Raw genomic sequence first — 26,161 nt, forward strand, 5'->3', positions numbered from 1 at the left:
CCTCATTTCCTGCTTCTTCACATACCTCATAATATATCATGGATGAAATATTTTTGCAGAAATCCTGCAAAATATTTTGGCAGAACTCGAAGATTTTACCTTGTTGAATACTGAATATTTTTACATTACTACAGATATTTTTGGGTGGGGACATGGTTAATTTACTTGGGAAGAGTTTGGCCCTTTTAGGTCTTGCTTTTGGGTTTTTCAGGCAAGATACTGCAAAATTTAATCAAGAGTTAATTTACTCCCCCTTCTGAGTACTCTGTCTGCTACTTGAATTGTGAGGTTGACCTTTCTGGCTAATGGAAACAGGAACTATTATTTTTGGCCCTTCATTCTAATGCTTTTTCTGTCATGCATTCATTGATCAGATTCCTGTAAATCTCTAGGATTGTCTCTTCTTGCAACTCTTTTTTCCTAAAATTGGTTTTACAAACATTAGCTGCCCCCCCCTTTTAGAGAGACCACTGGCTATAACTGGGCTTGTCTTTATTGTAGTGCATTTTGAAAGTTTTCCCTAGAGAGTAAATTGGGGAAATCTGTAGTGTCTGTATTGTTCATTTTCTGCCTTTCATGGATCATTATCTTTTCATAACAAAGTCTTGAAAACCTTTGTTTCACGTATTAACAGATTTTAGTTATTTCAGGCAGGATGATAAATTTAGCGCTGTTTATATCATTTCATCTGGAATTTGAAGTCCTTTAATTTTTTAAGAGTGAGATTAATACTGTAGTACTCTTATGCAATTGTTGATACAGTTTCTAATAGTTAAAATTTATTGATAAACTTGTTCAGAGTATGATTTTAATTCAAAATATAAACTCTAAAATATAAATTTAAAACCAAGCAAATTAGCTCTGTCACTTCCAGGGATTCTTCCTTCAACCAGTTTCCCTGAATATTTCTCCCTTTGACCTCAGCAGCAGATACACTTGGATTTGCGGGGGCTTGCTACCTGTGAACACCATAACATTATCCTAGCCCACCCGGAGGTTGCAGCCTAGTGAGAATGTTTTTAAAGTTTTTTATTTTTATTTTTTGGTACTGGGTATTGAACCCAGGCACACTCACTGAGCCATATCCCAAGTCCTTTTTATTTTGAGGCATGGTCTGGTTAAGTTTCTGAGGTTGCCATCCTCCTGCCTCAGCCTCCCTAGTCGCTGGGATTAGAGGTATGCGACACCATACCCTGCTGTTTTTAAAAAAATTTAATGCAATGTATAATAATTTGCTAACTATCAAAGAATTTCTGCAGAAAACTCCGAATAAAGTATATGATGTAATATGTGTAAGGAACATGATAATTCCAGGCATACTTTCATCTTGAAACATGTTAACAAATGAGTAGTCCGGAACCACAATCAAACCTGTAGCATTATTATTCGATTCAGATATAAATTTAACCGGAGGCCCTATCAGTTGGTCCATGTAGCCAGACACTTAATGCAGTGTTTGGTTTACAGTAGGTGCTTGAAATATTGACTTCAGTTTTCAGTCTACGTGTCCCAAGGTCCTGTGTTTGCTTCCTTCACAGGCATTACTGGTAGGGAACAGCTAAGCAGCACCACCCGATGAAAAGACTTACGTGCAGCAGCACAGTGGGTCAGATGGAAATATAAGGTGAAGCGGGCTGCGTGTCCTCGGTTGTCAGTTCTTTTAAATTTATGGCTGGCAGGTGAGAGCCGACACTTCCTGCCTTTGGCTAGGTTCCCGACATTCTAATACTGTCAGTCCAATTCCTTTGCCTTGAATTTCTCAGGTGAGGGCTGGGAGGAGAGAAAGGATTCTGTAGCTTCTAAACTTTAGTGTGTGTGGGCGGGGCAGGGGCAATGGATGGGTCCAAAGAATGCGTGGAACTGCACAGAAAACCTGCAGATGCAAATGATATTTGCAAAACGTGGTGCTCCGAGACCCAGGCCCACTCAAACCCATCCTTGGGGGCCGCCCCAAGAGTCCGCAGGCCACCTGTCGCGAGCCAGAAGGGAGCAGGAGAGGGTGGCAGCGTGGGCCCGGCGGCTCGCAGGCCCTGAGGGTCCCGGGCGGCCTCCGAGCAGTGCTGAGAAGCTGCGACCCCGGGTCACCCGAGCCGCCTCGGCCCGCGGCACGTGCGCGGCAGGGCGGGGCGGGGCGGGGCGGGGCTGGCGGCACGTGCGCAGCGGGGCGGTGGGAGGGGCGGGGCCGGCGGCGGCACGTGCGCAGCGGGGCGGGGCGGCGGCGGCACGTGACGCGCCGCGCGGCTATTAAGCGGCGCGCAGCGGCTCGGCGCTCGAGCTGGTGCTTCTGCCGAGACCCAGCGCCTGGGCAAGCCGCCCGAGAGCAGCCGCAAGGTCGCCGCCCGCCTCCGAGCGTCCCTCCGTCCACCTGTCGGCCCGCGCCCCCTCGCCGCGCCGCAGCCCCAGCCCCGAGCGCCATGAACCAGATAGAGCCTGGCGTGCAGTACAACTACGTCTACGACGACGATGAGTACATGATCCAGGAGGAGGAATGGGACCGCGACCTGCTGCTGGACCCCGCCTGGGAGAAGCAGCAGAGGAAGGTCAGCAGGCCCCCGCCGTGCCCTCTGGCCAGGGCGCCCTGTGGAGGTGGTGACTTGTCCTGTGTCCTCGCAGCCCCGCTGCCATCAGAAGGGAGACTGTGTCCAGGGACAGGCAGGACACCGGACACGTGCGCATGTGTGTGTGAGTGTGTGAGAGAGGTGTGTGTTTCAGTGACAAGAGTGGCATAATGAAAAACGTTGAAATGAAGAACAGTGCTTTGTGTGTGTGGTTCTCACACCAGCCTGCGTTGGTTCTAGAAACTGAGAGTCCCAGGTCTGCTGCTGACTGGCTCACCCCTTGAGTCTGTGACCTTGGCGGTTGGCTTATACTCCACTGGTTCTGTCCTGTCTGCTCGCCTCGAGCCTATGTCTCCCCAACAATAGGGGCTGGATGAATAGCACCTTCGAGCGAGCTTTCTCAGGGCTACCCCCGAAGAGTCATCGACAGTCATTTAGTGTTTGGGCCTCATTGGAGAGGGATGCTGTAGAACAGTAGAGTTCACCAGTCAAGTAATAATTATTTCACACTCTATTTATAGTTCATTGAGGTAAGCACACAGGGATGAAGGAGTCAGCCAGCTCCCAAGCACTCCCTGCCCATCCTGGTTGGTGCTCTCTGGGGCCCAATGGAACATTCCACTATTTCAAGGTTTCTTCTTGATCCTCTTGGCGAGAACAAATAATGGGTGCGCACCAAAAGGCTAAACCCTGCCTCCTCTTTGGCTGGGCACAGAGCCTGGCTGGTCAGGCATGAGGTCAGAGATCCGCTAACCCATCCTTATGGTAACAGCATCATGGCCAAAGCCATGGGTACAGGACAAGGTGGATTTCCCTCTTAAGGGCCTGTTTTTCAAGTGGATAATCTGTGTTGACCGTAGGGTGCCTGGCAATCTCTGTAACTGCTTCCATCTCTGTGGGTGATGGTGTGATAGCATGTGGGAGAGGAATATATGATGGAAAACATGCAGCCTTGCTTCTCTCCCCACAGACAGCTGGAAGGAGAGTGGTCCCATATTTGGATTATTATCAAATAGTCAAGCACTATTTTTATAACAGGATTTCTCTTTTCTACCTTCTCTCTGAAAATAACCTTTACCGTTACTATTGTAAGACTCCCATTACTTGCCTTTCAGTCTGTCTTGGTTTCTTAAGCCTTTTACTGTCCCTTGGAAACAAGAGACAGAAGGGTAAATAGAAGTTCAGACTGTAAAGAACAACTAAGTTTCTAGCCTCCACAGTTTAAAAAAATTTTTTTTAGTTGTAGGTGGACACAGTGCCTTTATTTTATTTATTTTTATGTGATGCTGAGGATCAAACCCAGTGCCTCATGCATGCTAGGCAGGTGCTCGACCACTGAACCATAATCGCAGCCCCCTAGCCTTCCACAGTTTTGAAGGGCACTTTGTGAGGGGAGCAAGTGGCCTGAGGGTTGTTGGCTGTCATCTGGGTGCATCCATGCATCATAAGTCAGCAAGAATTAAAAAGAGGTTTAGTTTTAACAGTGAATCCATTGTTTTCTCTTAAATTTCCCAATTTTTATAGCATTTTTCATGGATTTAAAAAAACAGCTCCTACATTGTTTCAAAGATTCCTTTTTCTTGTGGGAAATAGCAAAATAGCTAAGGATCAGGACAGGTTGACTGCCTGTCATTTTTTAAAGTAGCAGTCTGATCTCAGAGGTTTCTGTTTATTATTTTATGTAGTATGATTGTGAGATAGAGATAATATATGTATCCAGAGGTCACATTGAGCTGTCTTATGCTTTATTTAATTTTTAACATACGTACAGTATTTTTGGATATAATGGCATTGTTATTTTGTTTAGATTTGGGATTCCTGTGTGACTGTGTTTTATAATTGTGTAGCACTTGAGGTAAAGTGTGTTATGAAAAAGCAAACATACTTGCTGATCTCAGTGCAAAATAATGCTGAAAAGTTTTAAAAGTTCCTTTTTAAGGTAGACCAAATGTCGTAGATGCTGGGGTAAGGGACCTCAAATTTTGTTGTCTGAACAGATCCAGAGGAGACTCTCTTTTCACTTTTGATATAGAACCAGCTCAAGTCAGTGGAATAATGTGGAACCAGGAGCTCAGCACAGCCAGAGCGGTGGCCTCTATTTATGTCCTATGAGACACACTGTTGGAACATGGCGAGCACAAGATGCCATTGTTTCTATTGTGGGCTACCTTCTCCACACTTGCCATTTAGTGATATGTTGGGTATGCGGTCTGTCAACAGATGCTGGTGGCACATGATGACGTCTGCAGGGCTCTAATGGATACAGTGCCTAATTATACCCACAGTTCAGAGAGTCTGGAGGACTGTGGTAATCCTTGCTCCCTAGTATGGAATGCCTTGCTGTGGAAGGACTTGTCAAGTATTGCACTGTTCATAAAAGGTCCTCCAGAAGATGATGGACTTAGTATGCATAGACAGAGGCATCCAGAGTGCCCACCTCACCTGTCAGGGTCTGTTTAGTGCACGGGCAGGGCTGCTTGTAAAGAGTCTTGTGTTCTCCTTCGTACAGCTCTCGGGCAGGGGAAGAGTGCCTACAGTGTCTTGGGTACACCACTCAAAATAGTAAAGAAGACTGAGACACTGGGCTTACTCCTGGGTTAAGAGAGAAGGTTCTGTCCTATCAGTGCCATTTAGGGGTATCAAATTTCAGGTAACAGGTTGTCTCCAGGGTGGACCACTAGCTTCTAGAGCTCTGAAATCTAGAAACAAGCTTCCCTGGATCAGGGAGCGCGGTCCTCCTCTCCCTCCCCAGGAGCCTGTGCAAGAGGTGACTTATCAGAGCATCAGTGCTGATGTGCATGTTCTTAACCATGCAGGAGGCTAAAGAAGATGCCTGTTTCCCTACCTAAAGGGTTCTTACATCTTAATCTGGGTGTGACTCCATGATGGATGAACTTTTCTGAGTTCTGACTGATCTCCATAGTCCCTCCAGAGGTTCAAGTTCTGCACTTTCCCATTCTCAGTGGGGTGCCTCTTGACTGGCCTCCCAGCTAGGGTGTCATTGCATTGGCTCAGGCAGTGTGGAAGGATGCATGTGCAGGAGCAGCTGCCCACAGGTCCAGGATCACACAGAGCCTAGAGACTGCCCCTCTGTTTTCTGTGGGAGCAGCTGCCCCTTAAGGGGATGTGGTTGAGGTGCCTCTCAGCTAATGACACATGCTCTTGCCTGAGCTGTTACTGGGAGAAAAGGTACATGTTGTATAACTAGATCAACAACAAGCCTGTCACTTCATGAGATCCAGATGAATCTCATAAAATCCTGATGAATCTGAGTTCTGACTGGTCCTCTGTGATCATAGCTGAGTCCTGCTACCTTTTGAGTATTGATTGGTGCATCTAGCAGACAGTTAAAATCCTTTCTTATTTCATAGGGTTTTTTCCTGGATCCCACAGCTGAACTAATCTATGTTTAAGGGGCTTTACACACTGCACAAATCCATAAGTGTTCAAATATTATTACCCTTGTACAGCAATGTTTGTTATTTTCTTGAGCAATCTATTTTCATGTCCATACCTGGGACAAGATTGGTCCTTAGTGACTGCAGCATACTTCTTTAAAAAACATCATTTTTAGTTATAGATGGACACAGTACCTTTATTTAATTTATTTTTTTTTTTTGAAGTGCTGAGGATGAAACCCAGTGCCTCACACATGCTAGGCAAGTGCTCCACCACTGAGCCACAACCCAGCACACCTGCAGTGTACTTTCTGTTGGGATAAAATGTATACAACATAAAAGTTACCATTTTAACCATTTTTAAGTGCATTATGTATATTCATATTATTGTACAACCATCACCAATGTCCATTTCCAGAACATTTTCCATCACCCCAAACTGAAACTGTTCCCATTAAACATTCACTTTCTAGCCTTCCCTTCCCCCATGTAATTTGAAAATTGGATTTACATACTCACTTAGAATATAAGAAATCGTTTAATATTAAGTGCTAGATTGTCTAAAGAATAAAAATGATAGGAGGTCAAATCAGGAGAACCGTGGTGGGTGGAGAATAATGATGAAGAGCTTACAGTGGGGTAGACCTGAGCCGGGCCTCCTTGAGTGAGAGCTGTTGGCTGAGGGGAGTTATGTACCCCTTCAGCACTGACGAGGGAGCCTCATTCCACAGTTTCATGGGATCTCCCCACACTCACAAAGAGAGGCCACAGTGCTGAGGCAAGCATGTAGAGGGGGAGTAACCTAGTGGCCACACCGTCCGACTCGGGTACCTGACGCCTCTCTGTATTCTTGGATTGTCTGCGGCTCCCAAGGAGTTTGAGGATGTGGGAAGAGCAGACAGGCTTCATGAAACCAAAGATGCAGAGTCGAATTTGGAGAGAAAGTAGTGCTGGGTTACAGTGGGCCTGGGAGGCCGCGGGCAGCGCAGACGCTTCTGCAGGCCCAGAGAGCTTCCGCGGTCTCTGGAGCTAGGAGGAGCCATGCTTATAAGGAGCTTCTTGTTTGCGGATCAGTCGACATGGGAAGGGCCTGAGGCTAGGGGACCAATGTGGGACCATGGCCTCACCATGAGGATTAGAACGAGGGGACAGTAGGTGCTGTGGCAAGGAAGGTGTCCATTTGAGTGTGATCCGAGGGATTGTGGAAGGATCAGACAAGCACATGTTGTTCACAGTAAGCTGTTGATGGATCTGATCAGGCTGACTCGGTTCTCCCATTGGAGCTCCTGGCCTAGCGCTCAAGATGGTACTGACAAGCAGCAGTGTCTGCTGATTCCTGAGCGAGTGCATCCAGAGGGGAAGCTAAATAGTTACAGGAAGTGTGCTACCATGCTGAGGTGGCAAGTCCCATGCCTGTGGAGGCAGGGCTGAAGTTTGAGAAAGCTTTTCATGGCCAGAGAAAGTTCTTGCTGAGCAGTCGCGTAGAGGAAAAGGTAGAAGCAGAATCTGGTGTGAGCCTCAGGAAACCTCCACCCCCACCCCCAGGGACTGTCTTACACAGTGCTGAGGAGAATCACAGGTTGCGACAAGGAGGAATCACTGTCCTTGTGTCCTGCATTGAAACAGGTCCTGGGTTCTGCCCTGCTGTTTCAGTCAGATTCACCAAGTAAGAATCTCGAGTCCAGAATCAGATCTCCCGTGAGTGGGAGGAGGCCAGGACCTTGGCTGGAAACCTTAATTAATGCAGCCTCAGAAAACTGTCAGAAAGCACTCAGCTGCCACAGCTGGGAGACACCTACAGGCCAGGCGCGCCTGCAGTGGGCGGGAGCCACCCTGATGCACAGAGGAGTTCCTGCGGGATCGCTGGAGGACAGTCAGAGCTCACTGCTGTTTCCCTGGGAACAGCACTGATTCTTCCAGAAAGAGCAAAGTGAAGACTAGGGGGAAAGCTTGCTAGGTGCTCTGCTATACAAAGGAAGGAGCATCTTATGTGCGAGAGTCAGGACTTTATAGGGAAGTCCGAGAGAGCGTTTTCTACACATGTGCGTCTGAGCATGGGCTCCACGCACAGACACACCCTCCCGCAGTTGTCTAAATGGGAAACCAGGAGGTGTTTTTACCTGTAGCACTGTTAAGGAGTGCAGTGTAAATGGGCAGAATCACAATTGCTCATTCAGGCGTTCATTGTGATTTTTCAAGGGGCCAGGCAAGAGAATCGACACCATGCTGGCCCTGAGAGAGCCGAGTTCAGGCGTGGGGGCATGTGAGAGGCACAGAGTAGGGACCCAGTTCAGCCAGGCTGGGACCGGGAAGGGGAGGTGCTTCGGGCTGCCCTTCCTGCTGGGCCCCCTGAGGAAGAATGGGAACATCCTCCCAGGCGCCCATGCCAGAGACTTGGGACCTTGCCGCTCCTCTCCCCAACAGTGGCCAGCCACGGCCTCCCCAAGTCCTGGGCCTGCCTTCTGCCTCTTAGGTGCCGCCAGGCCTTCTGCATTCTCTGTCCAGGCCTGGTGGCCTCTTGTTCTGTCACTCTCCCAGTAATCCTGCCTGTCTTCAGCCCTTTCTCCTCCATGCTGACAAGGATGATTTTGAAAAGACTCAGGCTGGGCCTGGTATTTTCCTGCGTAAAGCTCCTCTGCGATTCTTCATTGCATTCAGGGGAGGGTTCTGACCTGTCCTGAGACCAGACTACGCTTGCCTGGGTCTACTGACCCTTCCTCCAGGTTCCTCAGGGTCTTACCTGCTAGCCGCCCCTCACACTTGCTCCTTCCCTTTGCCTGATGCACAGCTCTGGCTCCTCACCCTGGGTGCTTCTCCCTCTGTAGTCCCTCCTCCAGAGGTCTGCCTTCCAGGACACAGCCCCTTGGCACTGTGCCCCTTGGTCTGCCAGGCTGGGAACAGTACTGCTGTGTGGTCCTGATCCTCACTCACATTAGTTGACTGAAGAATTTATGAATCACCTTTCTGAAAAAAATTCAGTATGATTAGTTTTTAAATTTAACTATTAAACAATTAGGTTTTATTTATAGACTTCATAACTCATTGAGCTATAAACGTAATAACTCCAACTCATACTTGTTGTGTGATGCTTTTTCTTATTTTCTCAAGTTTCCACAGTCATAAAATTCTCTGACTTGATTGTTTTAAGACTGAGCCTTCAAAGACAAGCTGCTCATTTATTTTTTAAAAAAGTTGGAGTTTAAAGCTTTTGGAATTGAAAAAAATCATCCATGCAGATTTACTTAAATTATAATAAAATATGTCACCATATTTATTCAAAAAGTTCTGGTGACCTAAATTTGATTTAAAATGACTGTTTTTTTTTTCCAGATTGAAAATCTTCATCCATTTAAAATTCAAAATTCATTTATGATTCAGATAAATATAAATTTAAATTTGTGCTTTTGTATATGAAAGCATGAACAATTTTTGAAGATGTGGCATGTTTCATGGTAGTGGAATTGGGAAATGGGCAACAGGTGAGGTGACACTGAGGAGCCTGTGCCACCACAGGGAAGTTTCTGCGAATGTAGTATTATTAGTGCGTACCCACCGTAGAGCCCAGAGTTAACATGTGAGTTGTGCTGATATGTTTGTTTGATTTTGCCAGGGAGTAAGTGTGTTGATCAGAGTCTCTGCAATTGTTGTACGTTCAAAGTAGATTTTTTATGGTATCTATCACAACTTTTTTTTGTTAGAAGGCATTCTTGCTTGGAAAAAGGCTCTCTCTTTTTTTTTTTTTTTTTTTTTTTTTTAGTAATTATGAGAATCAAATGGACAAATTGGTTAATGTGAGATTATTTTGGGCAAATGGGAGCAATATTTAATCTGAAGCTACGATTCAGTTTTGCACTAATCAGATAATTGTGATTGGGTTCGCAAAGGCAAATCAAGAAATCCATCTTTGCAGTCATAAAGTTGGTTCGTTTTTACAGTACTGGGGAAAATTGAACTCAGGACCTCACATATAATAGCCAGGTGCTTCACTACTGAGCTCTGTCCCCAGCCCATTTCAAGAGTCATAAAGAGTATTTAGGTTACTTCATGCTAGTCAGACAAGATGTAAGAGTGATAATTATTTAGAGGGTAGGTAATCTCATTGCTCTTGATTAGAATTTGAAAACATTTTATATATATATTAGGTGGAACCATATGAAATTCTCCATGCTATTTTGACTTCCCAAAGTTGCAATTTCTTATGGTTTAACCCAGTAGAACCACTTTACCACTATTGCGGGAGTATATTCAAAGTCCTCAACTAATACCACAAAATAACCAGTCTGCAGAACTGAATTCTGATTCGTTCTGTCCTTATCTCCAGTGCCTTTGGTATTCATTTGGGGGAAGCAAGGAGAGTGTGGGGTTGGTAGAAGTTAAAAAGTGGGATTTGTATTGAGGGCCTGATACCCAATGGAAGTACCCTGGAGGAAGATCAAGGCTAGAGACTTAGGTAAAGATGTTATCTGCATATATGCAGAGGTTGAAACTACAGGAGGGGAAAATGGAAGAGGATTTACCAGAAAGGTACCACAGTGAGCTAAGAATAGAGGACTCTGGAGGAAGCAGTGACTTTAACTGAATGTGGAAGCCTTGCTTTTTTGGATGAAAATATGCATGTATTAGACAACTTGGAACCACTTGAGCTGTCAGGATGTCTTTGGTTTTCTTTCTGGAGAAGTCTTGGTATTCCATTGGAACTCTGCCAGTCAGTCTGGATGTGGTGTTTGCATTACAGTAGTCACTGGAACAGAAGCCCAGGGCTTTGGCATTGTGGAATGAAGTATCTTTTAGCTGAAGAGGAAGCAGAAGCTGTCAGGAGTTATGAGGGTGATGTGCTTGAATCCTTGAATCTGTGACATAAAATCCTTCTGCACTTGGAATGGCCAATGACGGGCTTTATTGAGGAAGAAGTCACTGAAAGTTTGTGGGGTTACTAGAGAAATAGAATGTTTCATCTTAACATTCCAAGGGTAGAATTAAGCTCCAAGATAAATTTTCCTTCTTCCCTTTTATCACATATGAAATTAAGGAAATAATGAAGAATTGTTCTCACTTAGGTGTTTTGCTTCAATGTTTTTAAAAAACAGTTATTTGGGGGTATTTGATAATATCAGTCATGAAAATGGTGAAAGACATGCAGAGTTATAATCAGCTTAGATATTTACCCTTAGAGTGATAATTTTTTATTTGGAAGCAAACACATTTTTGAGGGGAGGCAGAGTCTGTGGGGAAAGATGTTACTTGGAAATACACAAATTGTGTTTTACATTTTAGAGACTGTAATATTTCTCTCTCATTGCAATTTTATGAAATATGGGGTGACTGATTATTCTCTTGCATGCTTTGGCTTTTTATGTTATATTTGGGAGTAGAAGGATTCTTCCTCCCTCAATGTAACACCAGTACAAGAAAAATTCCAATCAGACAGTAAAAGTGATATTTTAATGTAGAATTTTTGCCAGTGGATTTTAAAAAGGTGTGTGTGGGAGGGGATTTTGGTGTATCATCTCGAATATCCCAAACCATTCACTGTATAAAGCAGAGAAGCAACTGTTACTGAGAATTTCCAGGCACTATTTTAACCATATACATTGTTGTTTGGTCTTTAAAATAATTATGAAAAATGAGGCTCATCATCTTCATTTTTTAGCTAGGAATGCTAAGTAACCTGCCCACGAGCAGTTGGGGTTGGGGAAGTGGTAACTGGAAAATGCAGAGAATTTCGTCTAAATTATAAAAGTATGGCTTCATCTCACAATTAAAATTTTATAAAATAATGAAGATGCTCATTATGTTACTGCTAATTTTTGGTCTGTCAGTGAAGGAACTGGACTTCAGATCCAGGCTGCACACTCCAGGAGCCAGGCTTTGAACCACTAAACTTCTGTTTGCTGCTATCCCTTATTCTTAATTTTTTACTTCTCAGAAATGTCCTACTTTTGTGGAAGGTTCTATGTATCTGTGAATTTTTAATTTCTAAGCCTATCAGCTGGGAACATCTGAGGGAATGAAAACCCTGGGCTTTAAGGCTGGAGCACACTGTCATTCAGAGGTTTTCTCCAGCTAGAGCTCCCAGAGTTGCTTTGTCCACTGGAAATGCCAGAGGAGGAGGCAAGGGCCACAGAAAAGCCAACCAGCCCTCCCAGGCAGTGTGTCTGGGGATGGCCACACAGGGCACATCTTTGGAGTTAGCTGCTGGTATGTCTGACTCCGTTCTGAAAGAAGCCAGTCAAGAGCCCCAGTGTCTGTGTTGTCTTCCTTTGGAACGTGGAAAAGGAGGCTCTCCGGCAAGGTCGCAGACCAGCCTTGCCCCCAGAGGCCTCCCTGCCAGGCTGCAGGAATGCCACCAGATCAGGGATCCGTGGGGATGTAGCCTAATGAGTGGGGAGTTGGCAGCAGGAACTCAGTTTACATTCAAAAAAATCTTGCTTTGCTTTTATTTAACTTCTCATTGTGGAAATGTTCAAGCACACACAAAAGCTAAGAGAAATTAAGAAATCCCTCTAAAGGAAGCTGGTGAGGGGAAGCGCAGCTTGGTGAACTGGAACTGTCCAATTGCAGATGGAGCCTTTGTGGTGAAGAGATGCTTTCCATGAGGGAGCAGAGTGGGTCCTCCTCCCTGTGTGTGGTACTCCTCGCTCCTCCCCAGAGCCTTCACTTCCTTCTGCCCTATGATCCCTGCCCCACCTGAGCACTGGTCTGACTCTTTCATTCTAGTGATTTCTCATGCCTTTGACTTACATTTTAATTCCTAAAAAGTTGAGATTCCCATGACCTGCCTTTCAGGAATCACCAGTATTTTGAAGGAGACCTTATAAAGGAGAGTAACCCTATTATCTGATTCTGGTGCATTTCAGACTCAGAATAAGAGGGTAGAGCTGTGCTAAGAAACACTTAACCAGGCCTGTTAATATCCTGTGGATGTGGGGGTGGACCCTGTGCATGCTGGGCATCAGTACTGTCAGGTGTGTGCTACAGGTTAGGAGGACTGGGAAGACTACCGACTGCAGATGGACCCTGGGGTTCCCCCCCCCACCTCTGTCAGGCTTGAGGGTCTGGTCCTCTTGGCATCTCTGACCACTGTCATCCCTGCTTCGAGGAGTGAGCTTGAATTTGAGACAAGAGGTGGAAACGCTGTCTGTGGATTCTGAATTTGATACCTCTGCATCTTTATTTCCTCCACCACCCTGGGAGTGCAGCCAGAGGAAGGAGCAGGACAGATGTGGAAAGGATTCTGCGTGAGAGGCTACTTTTCATCTGGCCAAGACTGCTTCTGGAGATTATGATTGCACACAGGACAGTCCCTACCCTCTTAGAAGTATGTGTCCAGCATAGCCCCAGGAAAGAGATGGGGACATGTTTGCAGCCGTTCTGGGCCATCTTCTTCCTTACAAGATTCCTTCTAACCCTGAGAGATGAAAGACTGCATGAGAAGCAGCACAGCAGTCCCTGGCTTTGGGCAAGGCGCTTCATCTCTTAGGGCCCCGTTCTTTATGAAATGAAATGAGGTTGGGGGACCCCATGTCCTGGTTTGCTCAGAACAATCCTGTTTGGGGCTGTTGTCCAAAAGGATTTTAAATAGCAGTGTCTTGACTCTCAGAAGTGGCCCAGTGATGACTACAAACTGGGGTCACGCAATCCAAGGAGCAATACAAGGCAGCCTTGTGGAAGGTCAATGCTGGAACCTGGGCAGTTCATCAGAGAGTAGTGATGCTGTTTTTCAAAGTAGTGTCTTGTTCCTGAGCTCCACAATATGTAGATGTTGGTGAAGTGAGGTTTCAAGTATGCATAAGGGAGTCTTGTGATTCCTGAACATCCTAATCCATGAGTCTTATGCTGTAGGCCATGCCTTGCAGACCCTGTGGGGACCTTGCCCAGGGACTGGAGGAATATGGGCCCACCCATCTTGCTGGAGGCCTCCTGGGGCCCAGGTTGCCCTCTAAATGTGGGTTTCTGTTATACTTTTGGTATTTTATATGTGTATTTTTTATTTGTATAGTTTTATAAGTGTATATTTACTTTTCAGACCATTCAATATTAATTTTTACCAGGCATTAAGGATGCTTATTTTGCACATCTGAAAAACTAAGTGTTAAATACTTAAATTCTGAATCCCTTACCAAAGTCAGGTCTCTAGATGTGTTCTTCTAACAGTTTCAGTCTTTTTGCACAATTATAAGAATTTGTTTCTGTGTTTGTACACTTGAAAATCTGGGGGTGAAATGATGATAAGTATGTTTGCTATGTGATAAAGTCTTGTTTAATGAGGTATTTTCCCTCAAGCCCCAGTTGCCTTTAAGATCCTTTAAGGACTTAGTAGGGAAGCAGGGGGAACTGTGTCAGAGATGCCTGGTATGTGACACTGGGCTCTGTCGCCATAACTGGATGTTAGAGACGCAAAAGGATTTCTCTTCCGTGGTCCTGGTTCTCAGGCAGTGTGTTCCTTCTCCATTAGGATTTTAAAATGTGATGTCGATATAGTGGTTTTAATGTGAGACTTCAAAATTAGTATTCAGCACTTCATTGAGAGATAGGCTTCAGAAGGCTAGGGATGCTGTAACATACTCCATTTAAGTAGTTCCTGAGCACAGTTGGGAGCTAGCTAGCATAGTCACAGAATGCCATGAGGGGACAAGGCTGTGAATCTAGGCTAACATGAATCACAGTTGTTTTCTGTTGTCCTCCTTTGGTGCTGGAAGTTGAACCCAGAGCCCGACAGGCAGGTGTTCTGCTGTTGAATTAGACACCCACAGCCCTGGGATAATTTTTAAATGGCTGCATAAAGAATGCATGTTCATTGTTGAATATTCTGTTGAATATTCAACAGAAATTGTTGAATTTATATTATATTCAACAGAAATTGTTGAAATTGTTGTTTTAACAGAAATTGTTAAAAGTCACAGGGAAAAGTGGAGTTGATGATGTGCCCTAGTGCCCACCAGCTTGCTTTGCGTTATAGTTTATAAGCATGTATTTGTGTATTTTATACTATAACTTCTGAAACGGTCCAGAACACAAGGTACGTGAGATCTGTATTTTCATGAACGCTCTCCAGGCAGCCTTGCTGGGGCCTCTTGCTGGGGAATCCCAGCCTGGTTCCCTCCTGCGTGGAATCAGCAAGAACTCTGGGAATGCCCCACTTCCCTGGGTTTCCCATATGTTCACACGTTCTCCCTGCATTTGGAGGAGACCGCCGGTGCACCTGACTGGTACAGTGCAGGAAATACGGTGGATCGCGAGAGTGCTTCCTTCTAAATGAACGCATCCATCCCTCCGTGTAGGCAGCCATTTCTTTAGGTCCCTGAAAATAGTAACAGTAGGGTGAACTTGAATTAAAGGATATTTATTTTGCTGTCTGTAGCACAAGCTGCTTCCTTGGTGCTGGATGGGCTGAGGGAGAACAATGTGCTTTTCTTTAAATCTGAATTCTCCCTCAAGAAGGGAGTGAGGAAAGTACAATACAGGTTGCAGAAGCCCCACTCTGAGCAGCAGTGGGGTGTGCCCTGTCGGGGAGCCACATCTTGTGCATAATTACCCAGGCTCCAAGGGAACAGGTTATTTTGGGAAGCACAGCTCAGGATCAATCATATGGAGAGCTCTTTGCTGGGAGCCTTAATATGGTTGCTTACCAGAAAATCCCCAGAGGAATTCTCCCTGTCCTGTGTGCCTGCTTGGGGGAGGCAGGTGTGAGCTGGCAGAACACCCAGCTGGTGGCTAAGTCAGGCTCCTGGCGCTGCTATGTGGTGAAGCCTGGGTGACCAGGCACTAGTAGCTTTCCTGTGGTTGCTTGAGGTTATTATTTTTTTTCTTCTCCTTTTTTACCTTCTAGAGCAGAAGTGACTTAGACTTTGATTCTGAAGACATTTGATTTGGTTAGTTTAACATATGCTTCCAGCATATGGAAAGAATCTGAATATTTCTTGTCTTTACTCTTTTGGAGTTGACAGTTAAAGGAGGATTTCACCAAGGTCATTTGTGAACCCTCCTTTAGAAGAGAAAGTGCCATAGTGGCTTTTCTCTTAATAAAATGTTGTTTTGAGGGTTTATGAACTCCCCTTGGCATTAAAGTAGAGTTATCTTGCATGGAAACTTGCATCAGGTGTCCACGTCAGAAGTGTTGGACATCCTTGATAGATTGCCTCAACTCTAAGGACTGGAAAGAGGTAGAGATGAGTATTTGCAGCTGAAAAAATAAGAATCAGGAGAATGAGTAATAAGGACTCCTGTAAGTGGTAATAAAATGTTTGTAGGAAATTTTCTTGAACAGGGAGGAAATTAACAGATGGAAATATTTTAGCTTCTTGATGAATGTAAGATCTTTATGAAATAGAGGAAAATGCTAAGAAATCAACCCCAATGCAGTAGTATTTATGGCAATCTGTATCCGAGGGAACATAGGGACACATGCTGGGTTTTAAATGGAGAGTTTGACATGGAAAAGGAATGCGGTAAGGTATGACCCAGGCAGTTGGGCGAGGCAAACTGTAATTTAAGATCAGCAAGTGCTAGGCTTCAGTTAGTTTCGTGGCGCATTCTTGTGTATCACCGTCTTCCTTCATCAAAATCAGTAAAATTTAGACTTTAATAGTGAATGTTTTAGCTCATTTGAATGTTGACCTCCCCTTAGAAGACTCAAGTATTAGATGGTTATTTTTCTTTCATCTGTTCTTTTTAGTCATATATAACAGTAAAGTATATTTTGACATGTCTTACACATGTGGGGTATAACTTCCCAGTCTTATAGTTGCACATGATGTGGCGTTTCACTAGTCATGTATTCATATGTGAACATAAGGAAGTTACGTCCGAGTCATTCTACTTGCTGTTTTTCCCATTCCCTTCCTCTCTAGAAGATGATTCTGAAATAAAAGCGTGATCACCACTCTCATACAAATATAAGGGTGAATGCGTATTAAAAATGGTACTTAACTCATTAATGAGAAAACTAGTGAGACCGTACAGTCAGTCAGAAGAGCATCCAGAGAATAGACCTCTTTAGAGGTCAGGAATAGTGAGGTGAATGTCCTGATGGGCAGGCCTACTGCGGGAGGGAGAGGGTAGCTGGAGGGGTTCATTTGCATGTCTGTGCAGAGGTGGTTTGCACTGCTGTCAGTTACCTGTGACTTAGAGAGTCATAGATCTTCCCCTCTGTGTATAGCCTCATTAACTTCCCCTCTCTAGATTCCAGAGCTGTAATTTGTTCTGTCCTTTCTGGAGGTTTGGGGAATGACTCCAGATACCAGAGGTCATTCCTTAAACCAAAATTAGTCTGGGCTAGATTAGGGTTTGTCGAGCCCTCATTCCAACTCCCTACACCCTGAGCTTAGGGTGCCCTGTCTCTCTGTTCTGAGCAACACATGGTCTAAATACAAGTCATCTCAGGGGATCAGCAGTGGAAGCCTAAAGTTCATGGCTCAGAATTTCTGATTCAAACCAGGCCTGGGTAAGAGTGTCATCCCAAGTGCTGGGAGAGCCATCTTTAACCTTGCCACTTAAAGCATCACCCATTAGCTCCATTCTATTTTTAGATACCCTCAGCAGGGAGGTTGCCTGTTATTTTTGCAAGGTAGTTCTCTCTTTTTGGCAGACTTAGAATCTTTCTTAACATTTAAGGATGCAGCAGTTCAAGTTTGACATGATAATAATTTTAAAAAAACTATAATCTGAATAGATAACACATTTTTAGCTTCTTGGTCCTTTTCTTTTTTTTTTTTTTTTTTTTTTTTGGTTAAAATTCTGTTTTGATTGTTGTCCTCTTTGATCTGTCCCAGAAAATCTGACAAGTAAGATCTTGGTGCCACTCCGTTCCAGGCACTGTCCACAACACAGAGACTCCTGCCTGCTTCTGTGTGTCATTTTAACTAACATTTCTTAGGATGTTCAAGTGGTAATGGGGATGGGGCTTCTGCAAGCTGTGGAGTGTTGTGGGCTTTCCTGTCCCTTGATTTGAGATTGTTAGGTGTCCTGAGGCATTGATAAAGGAAATTCTGAGTCCTGCTTACAGAAGGAGTTTGTTGGAGTTAAATCAATAGAAAAAAAAGTCTGCCTCTTTTTTCTCCTACCATGTCTTGGGGTAATTAAATTTGTTTTTGTCATTGGTATTGAAATTCAAGTTAAAAGTGGCTTTTTTTTTTTTCTACCATCGAAGTTCTTATTTATAACTGAGATCATTACAGTTTAAAGTTCAACTGTTGAAAATTGTAGCAGGTTCTAGCTGTGTGTGTGTGTGTGAATTTAGATGCCCCTGTTGGGAGCTGGGTTCTTTGGGTGACGTACAGGAGAACAAGGCACTGGTAGGGCTAGTGTGTTCATTTTGGGGTCTTTGATTCACAGCGTGTTTCCGTGCAGGCATCTGAAAGTACGGGCAGAGAGTTTTGGGTCTTCTTTTGCAGTGGAATGCAGTAGGACTTGCCTTTTACAAGGGTTCCTCTTAAGGCTCTTTGTACCTGGTATGTTATGAACCATGTCCTGATTGTCCCTTAGTAATAAAGGTTTTTTTTTTTTTTTTTTTTTTTTTTTTAGGATGGGCAAGATAATTTTACAACTCCCCTTCCACCACCTGCAAAATCTGATATTCTGAGCACCTTTTACCCAGAGGAAGTTAAGATATACCAGTGTGTTTCTCACCCGCAGTGTGCATACTGGTGATAAATATGGAGATGATGAAGACTTGGCAGCCTTCTGGCTTCTTGAATCATGGACTTTCTTGCATCTCCTTTGTGTATCTGCAGCAACGTTGTCTGGATTGTGCTAAGCAATATCATGTTTATCCTTAGTGATCAGAGGTGGGCTGTGTCCCTGCTCGAGGAGGCTTACATCATGCCTAGAGGTTGTCTTCAATTTCCTGAGCAATCTTGTCCTCCCTAAATAAAGTTCTGGAGTGGCTTGATTCTCTTCTGTTTAAAGCCACAGCGCCTCAAGTTTCTTGAATTGCCATCACTGCTTTCTGTTCTTTTGTGTTTCTCAGTCTTATAGTTCATCATACTTGTGAGCAAACTAATAGAAGTTCAACAGTGCATTCCTAGGTGAAGAAACAAGCCACTAGGAGATTAACTGATATGCCCACCCCACATTAAGCTAGTTGCAAAGCCGGGCTGTTGTACCCAGAGATTGCTGAACTGAGCTGTCGAAGTCCATGTTATCTAATAAGATCTTGGAGGCTAAGCAGAAGATTCGTGGGCAGAGAATAAAAGGGCTGCCCACTGTGTAGCTAGATACCCGGTTTTGTAAGTTATACGAATGGTAGGGCCCCAGTGGACTTCCAAGACACTATGGGAATTGATTATAGTTCGTGCAGGATTCTGTTGCATTTGCATAATCCTTACTTTGATAAAATTTCTAAGATTTTGTGTGAATAGTTAAAAGGTATACCTGGGCCCTTGGCAGCCTTAAAGGTTTGGAATTCCATCTTAATTATGGTGAATGTTTTGTCACCACTGTGAGTAGCTTCTGGGTCCAGAGACTTCTTGGATGTTTGAGTAGAGACCAACAGAAACACTATGCTGGATGTGTTCCAAGATGGTGAGGTTTCTGAGTGTTTAAATTTAAGGCTATACTGTTGGTGTCTGATGTCACTCTGGATGGGCCCCTTGGTTGGGATTAGCAGTGCAGCATCTATGGGGATCACCCATACCATTTCTTATGTGATATGTGCACAGGTAGGGGCCTTTCTGGTGGGCAGAGGGGTGTGGAGTTTTATGATAAACCAGGCATCTCTGCTTCGGGTAGCCTTGTGGAAGACAGGAACTTCTCCCCATGCAGGGTTGGGCCACCTGTCTCTGGGAGGGCAGAATCTCCTTTCTTAATGATAAGGTTGAAAACACATTTACTTCTGAGAAGCAGCTCTGACCTTCCTCCCTGACCTTCACTGAGGATTCTCAGTACATGGGCAGCTTTCCAGAACCCCCTTAGTTTTGCAGTATTTATAATGAATGAACCAGGAAAGAGATTAGAAGTGAGTTCTGGCAAATTGAGAATTCGTGAAGTAGAAAAGAAGACCCTGTTAAAGTGATTGTTAAAAATAGAAAAGTAAATGGAGTGGTTTTGAGGAAGTCACCTTAGCAGAATTGCGCTGTCCGGTAGTTTTGTGAGGGTGTTCAGCCCATGCTGCCCCAGGTCGCACTGGCCAGCCTGCTTCTGCATTTCTTCCCCTCTTGTAACCTGTTGAATGATCTCACAATGCTGATCGTGGAATGACTGTCCCTCCCCTTTTTTTAATAGGAGAGCATAGGGACCTGAAGGACAAATAATTTCATGGTGTCAGAGTCAGAAATAGAATTTGAGTTCTGAGCCATGACTGCAGGCTGCACTGGGCTCCGCCTGTTCTCCCTGCTCCCCCTCTGGAACTCAGACAGGGTGCAGGCCCTGGGGTGTGTCAGTCAGGGCAGGCTTAGGACTGCTGAGTGGGCCTCTTGATTCCCTGTGGAAAGTAAATGATGTGCACCTCACAATCACAGATCACCTTCAACCCCTGGCCATTTTGACCCAGTGGGCAGTGCAGTCTTGTGATTGGCAGGTTCTTCAGGCCTGCCCTCCCCTGGCCTTTGTGCTGCAGACCCCAGTTCATCTCATTCAGAAAAAAGCTCATGTTTTCAGCTTAGAAAATGTGATCTGAGAATTACATGTAATTATTTTTAAAGAAAAAGCTGTTTAAAGAAGTATAAAGGATACTTGTAGACATGTTGCCAAAATTTTTGCTTGGAGAACGTGGAACGATGAAGATTACTGGAGTCATTCCAGGCTTAGAACCTTCCTGCAAACAGAAGTAACTGAAAGACTCCTTCAGAGGACCACGTTTGGCCTCAGAGCTGACCTTTTTTCTCTGTTCCCAGGTAATCTCTTTCAGGTGAAATTGTGCACCTGTATGGTCAGAGAGGAATAATATAAATTATCACAAGCATAACACATTTTGCTTAAATATCTTTTGCACTTTTATCCTGTGGAATAGGTGGGATGCCAGTGGCTTAATCAACATAAAAAGAAACCTGGTGTGAACACACAGGTGGATCCCTGCTGCTCAGTAAACAGGCTTTTTGCCTTAAGCTCTTGTGCAGATTTCACTGTGAGAAAGGCAGTGGTCTCCTAGTGCCCCTGGGCTAAGGACTTTGCTTATAAGTCCTTCATGGAAGATGGAATGTTCTCTCCTGCCATTGACTAGGGCTTGCATTTGTGGGAGACTCCTTCAGCTCATGTCTTTCTCAACTGCTACGTGAGGGGGTTGAGGAACATTTTCTGGGCTTGAGCACGTTCAGGAATATGACAGAGGCTGAGGCTGCTGATGGTTTGGGTTTCCTCTGTTTTCTGAAATGAACGCAGGTATTTCAAGTCACCATAACGTAGCCTTGACTGATGGCCCCACTCTTCTCCCTGTGCCTGGAGAGCTGCTGTCTGCATCCAGGGAAGGCCCTGTAGGCGGTGGAAACCAGCCTGCACCTTCGGACTACCCATCCTGGCCTGTGACTCAGGGTTGTGATCACTTATGTTTAGGAAGGAGAGCCTACTCTTTTCTCCAGTTGTCCAATTCACGGGCATACAGTGAGAGAGTGTCTGCCGCTGCATTTCTTTTCTCTCTGTGACATGAAGACTCTTTCCTCAGCTTAGTCTTAGCTTCTTTGGAGGGACTCGAAACACCTGTCTTTCCTTGCTAGGGATAGATGGTTTCCTGGTTTCCCTTCTTGGTCCTCTTTGTGTGTTTCTGAAACATTCTTAGGTGTGTACTTTTGAGTTGCTAATGGCATTTGCATTTCTCACTTGGCACAGAGGAAGGGGTACTAGAGAGGCAGAGGAAGGTCTGGGTTGGAAAGCAAGGGAGGAAGTTGGAAGGTCTCACATGTGCCTGGGCAGCTTCTGAGTTGGGGAGACTTTAGCCTCTTTCCTGGTTCATAGAGCACCATTTCCCTTAAGAAAATGTAGCAGTCTGGTTTGAATCAAGGAGACTGTCCCCCAAATCCTGTGGACCTATGTTGGTTTCCATTTACATTTTCATGGAATTAAAGACGCTATTCAAATAACAAGTAAGTCCCCAAAGAAACCTTCAGGTGATACGTGGGGTTTTTTTGCTGCTGTTTGTCTCTTCCAGGTCCCTCAGGATGGCCCCCTGGGCCACAGTGACCAGAACTGTGGATGGGATGGGAGTGAACGTTCTGGTCAGGCTTGGGATTCCTTTCCAGAGCGCAGGCTCTTTGCAAGCAGTTATCTCGGAACAGCCGTAGTCCTTGTTCTCTATGTAAGTTGGTCAGTCGCCACCTCTGTGGGCTCAGGAGGAGTCCTTAAGATGGGGAGCTTCATTAGACTTGACTGAATCAAGTGACCATTCAGACTGAATTTGTCCTCTGGATTTGTGGAACCGAAGAAGTACCCATGACGAATTACCTTCATTGTAGCTCCCTGTAAGAGGTAGTGGCAGACAGTCCTGCACCGAATTCTGTGGTGGGGGTCCAGCCGGTGTTGGTTTTGTGGGCAGTGCCCGATACGTTTGTTTGTTTGTTTGTTTGTTTATTTATTTATATTATAAGGGAATACTTTTTCTTTTAGTCGTAGATGAACACAATACCTTTATTTATTTATTTTTGTGTGGTGCTGAGGATTGAACCCAGCACCTCACACGTGCTAGGCAAGTGCTCTACCACCGAGCCCCAGCCCCAGCCTTCCAATACATGTATTACAAAGACACTTAGATAAAGTACGGTGACTTTCACCAGCAATGTTAGCCGTTTTTTAAGTAGAATCTAAGTAAAAGCAACTCTGTGGATGTTTATTCATTGTATTTTCTTTCTATTAATAACTTCATTTTTATTACAACCTGCTATTCTCCTGCCTTTCCCACAAGATCAGGTATATAATCAGTCTCAATATTGTCAGTCAATAAAACAAACAAATAACACCCTGCAAATAGGTTTGCTTAGGGAAAATGGAACCTGTTTTTTACAGTAAGAACTCAGTAATCTGGAAATAACGTAGATATCCATCCATAGGGAGCCTGTTACACGAAATGTTGTTACAGTGTAGTGGGATACACGGCAGCTGCAGATAGGAGCCGTCTGTACTGATAATGGAACAGTCTCCACACCATACTTTCAAGTGGATACCATACTTTCAAGATGCATTACTGTTTAAAGGGATGTGAAACCTGTGTCTGTGCACAGATACCATAGGAAAGGGCACACACGAGATGGATGCCCTTGTGCTCCCTCTGCGGCACGCGGTCGCTGGGGAACTAGGGTGAGAGGAAGGGTTTTCACTTAATACTCTCCTGTTCCACTTGAGATTCGAACCAGTAAAATATTTCATCTCTTCAGAAAGTAAATGCATAAAGTTAGTATTTAAACAAACAAGCAGTGGAGGCTTAGAGTAATCTTATCTTTGGAAAAACAGCCTTTGTTACCTAGAACAGCGCTGTCCAGTAGGATTTTCTGTGATGTTGGGAGTGTTCTATAGTTAAACTACCCCATAAGCCAAACTGAGTGCTTGAAAGATGGCTTGTACAATTTGGGGCTACATTTTTAATTTAGTTTCATTTTAATTAATTAAAATTTGCATAGCCACTTGTGAGTGCCTGCCACGTTGATTGGGGATGAATCTGGAGCATCTCCCCTGCCTAGAAACTCAGATGAGTCTTAGGGAACTTACTCCTTAAGGCTCTCAGTGCAAAGTTTATTAATATAAACCCAAGAAAATACCTACATTTTCTTTTAGGCCTTGAATTTAACATTACATGTAGTTCTTGAAATGAGTGACCATTAGATTTGAAAAATCCTCTTTATTAGCCAGGAAAGTAATTTTTGTGTACCCTGATTTTCTCATCTTACTTGGAAGCACCTGTTTTATGAGGTTGATTTTCTCCTCTTAAGGATGAACCCTGCTTATTTCCCCTGCCTCCCTCCCCCAGATTAGCATGCCAGGCACTTTGTTCCTGCGCCTAGCAGCTGTTGTGAGACAGGGGGACAGTTTGAATTCTTAGCCAGCAGCTGCCAGAAGCATTCCTAATCTGGTTTTGGCAGGAAATAGTGCACAAGTTGAAGCCAAGTTAAAAGAAGCTGAAAAATAAACAGAATGACTTTGAATGCCCCTGATATATAGTCCATTTTCTGCTGAAGATCACCCTGTGATTTGTTAACATGACCGGACTGGGATCCCTTCTGGGGCAGGGCTCTATCATGTTTGAAATCCAGGATCTAGCTCAGGGCCTGGAATATGCTAGTTGAGGTTAGTACTGTTACTTTTTTTTTTTTTTTTTTTTTTTTTTTTTAATGTGGTAAGGGGGATTGAACTTGGGCACTTGACCACTGAACCACATCCCCAGCCCTATTTTGTATTTCATTTAGAGACAGGATCTCACTGAGTTGCTTAGCACCTCACTTTTGGTGAGGCTGGTTTTGAGCTCGAGATCCTCCTGCCTCAGCCTCCCAAGTCACTGGGATTACAGGTGTGTGCCACCATGCCTAGCTCAGTACTGTTACTTTTTAAATGATTACCACAAATTTGTTTAATTGATTCAGTTAAACCATTGTTTATCCAAGATAAACTGTTTGTTCATAATTAGTGATTGTGGGTGCCTCCTCCTCTCTCCTTTCTGCCACACAATGTTGCCTACCCTCTGTTCTAAAGAAAGACATTTGAACATTGTTATTTTTATTGTATGCAGGGAAGAAAGCACATCCTGATTTAGTTCCCTTCTTAGAAAAAAAGAGCTTTCTCAAGGTGAAGGTGTAGGTGTCAATCAGGCGCCTTGGTGACCTGAGACAGAAAACCCCCAAGTCGGAATAGCAAATAAATGAGTTGTTGTCTATAAGGAGGAAATTTTACTAAAATCTTACTGTTGGGTTTCCAGTTCTTTTCATCAAATTCTGCCATCTGTGAAAGACCCAGGCTCTGCAGCCTCCTTGGCCCTCTGAGGTGTGGCGGATGTGAGTGTCCACAGTGAGGGCGTCTGCCCATGGGCCTGTGCTCACCTATGTCTGGTTTCTGTTGCAGACCTTCACTGCCTGGTGTAATTCCCACCTGCGGAAAGCTGGCACTCAGATTGAAAACATTGAGGAAGACTTCAGGAACGGCCTTAAGCTCATGCTGCTTTTGGAAGTCATCTCAGGTTGGTATACTCCCCAGTCCTGTACTTCAATGTGTAATCACTAGGTAAGTGTCTCTTTAAAGATGATCACAGCTTAAGTTCCTTTGAACTTGGCTGGGCAAGAACATGGTATTCTGGCAAAGGAACATTTCCAAAGAGCAGTCTGCCTGGAGTAATTTTTTTTTGGTTCTAAAAAAGGAGAGAATTCTGTTTAAAATGGCCTGATTAAAATAATGTTCATGCAATCCTCCTTGAAACAAAGAGAAGGAAAATGACATCTATGTGACTGCCCACCCTGCTGCCCTCCCCCGTTTAGTCCAGCTCGCGTGTGCTCCAGAAGTCACATCAGAGCCAGAACACCCGTGCGTCTGTTAGCGGGGCTCTGAAAATGCGAGTTAGATCCCTGGGGATCTGATTGCCTGGTTTCACTTGGCTGGTTAGACTTGGACTAGATGGATTACCCTTGGAGAGGTGTGACTGGGAAGGAGGATGGCAAGTCTGCCCTGCTCTATATATCTTCATGACCAGATATTTAAGGCGAGCCCTGGCAGCCACCTCTGAGATGTGAACTGGGCCACCCGACTTCCTCTACCAGCTAGCCAGCAACTGCGAATGCTCTAGGGACGCTCACCAGCTTCTCTCTTTACGCATATGAAGATTGGCTTATGGGCCAAATGAGACTCTTCAGCAGATGGATCCTTAGTAATGTGGCTCCCTGCTGGTCTAACTGGCTTTGGGCCAGTGTTTCCTCTACCCTGTGATTAGAGAAACTGGGGATGTGTCACAAACACTCAGGTGACCATTTCTGCCTGAGGAATGCCTGGACGCTGTGTTTTGGCATCTTGGGTTTTGGGGTTTGTGTTTTGAGATGGGACCTCTCTGTGCAGCCCAGGCTGGTCTTGAGCCCTGGGCTCAGGTGATCCTTAGGGCTCTGAATTTGTGCATCTTGATTTGTACCAGGGGTAACTCTGGCCCCACTGTGCTCATTCATCCTGCAGGGGAAAGGCTGCCCAAACCTGACCGGGGCAAGATGCGCTTCCACAAGATCGCGAACGTCAACAAGGCTTTGGATTACATAGCCAGCAAAGGGGTGAAACTGGTCTCCATCGGGGCTGAAGGTGAGAGGAGCCAGGGACCTG

General features: G+C 44.7%; 1 protein-coding gene across 1 annotated transcript in view; it reads left to right on the top strand.

Annotated features, from left to right (window-relative positions):
• Positions 1–2,279: 2,279 nt before the first annotated feature.
• ACTN2 (actinin alpha 2) overlaps positions 2,280–26,161 on the top strand; it is a 58,882-nt gene continuing 35,000 nt past the window's right edge. The window contains exons 1-3 of the mRNA XM_079107038.1: positions 2,280–2,540; positions 24,929–25,043; positions 26,021–26,140. Of these exons, the coding sequence (XP_078963164.1) occupies positions 2,415–2,540; positions 24,929–25,043; positions 26,021–26,140 (361 nt within the window). The 5' untranslated portion in view covers positions 2,280–2,414. The remainder of the gene's footprint in view (positions 2,541–24,928; positions 25,044–26,020; positions 26,141–26,161) is intronic.

Source organism: Sciurus vulgaris, assembly GCF_902686455.1.
Source record: "Sciurus vulgaris genome assembly, chromosome: 12".
Taxonomy (NCBI): domain Eukaryota; kingdom Metazoa; phylum Chordata; class Mammalia; order Rodentia; family Sciuridae; genus Sciurus; species Sciurus vulgaris.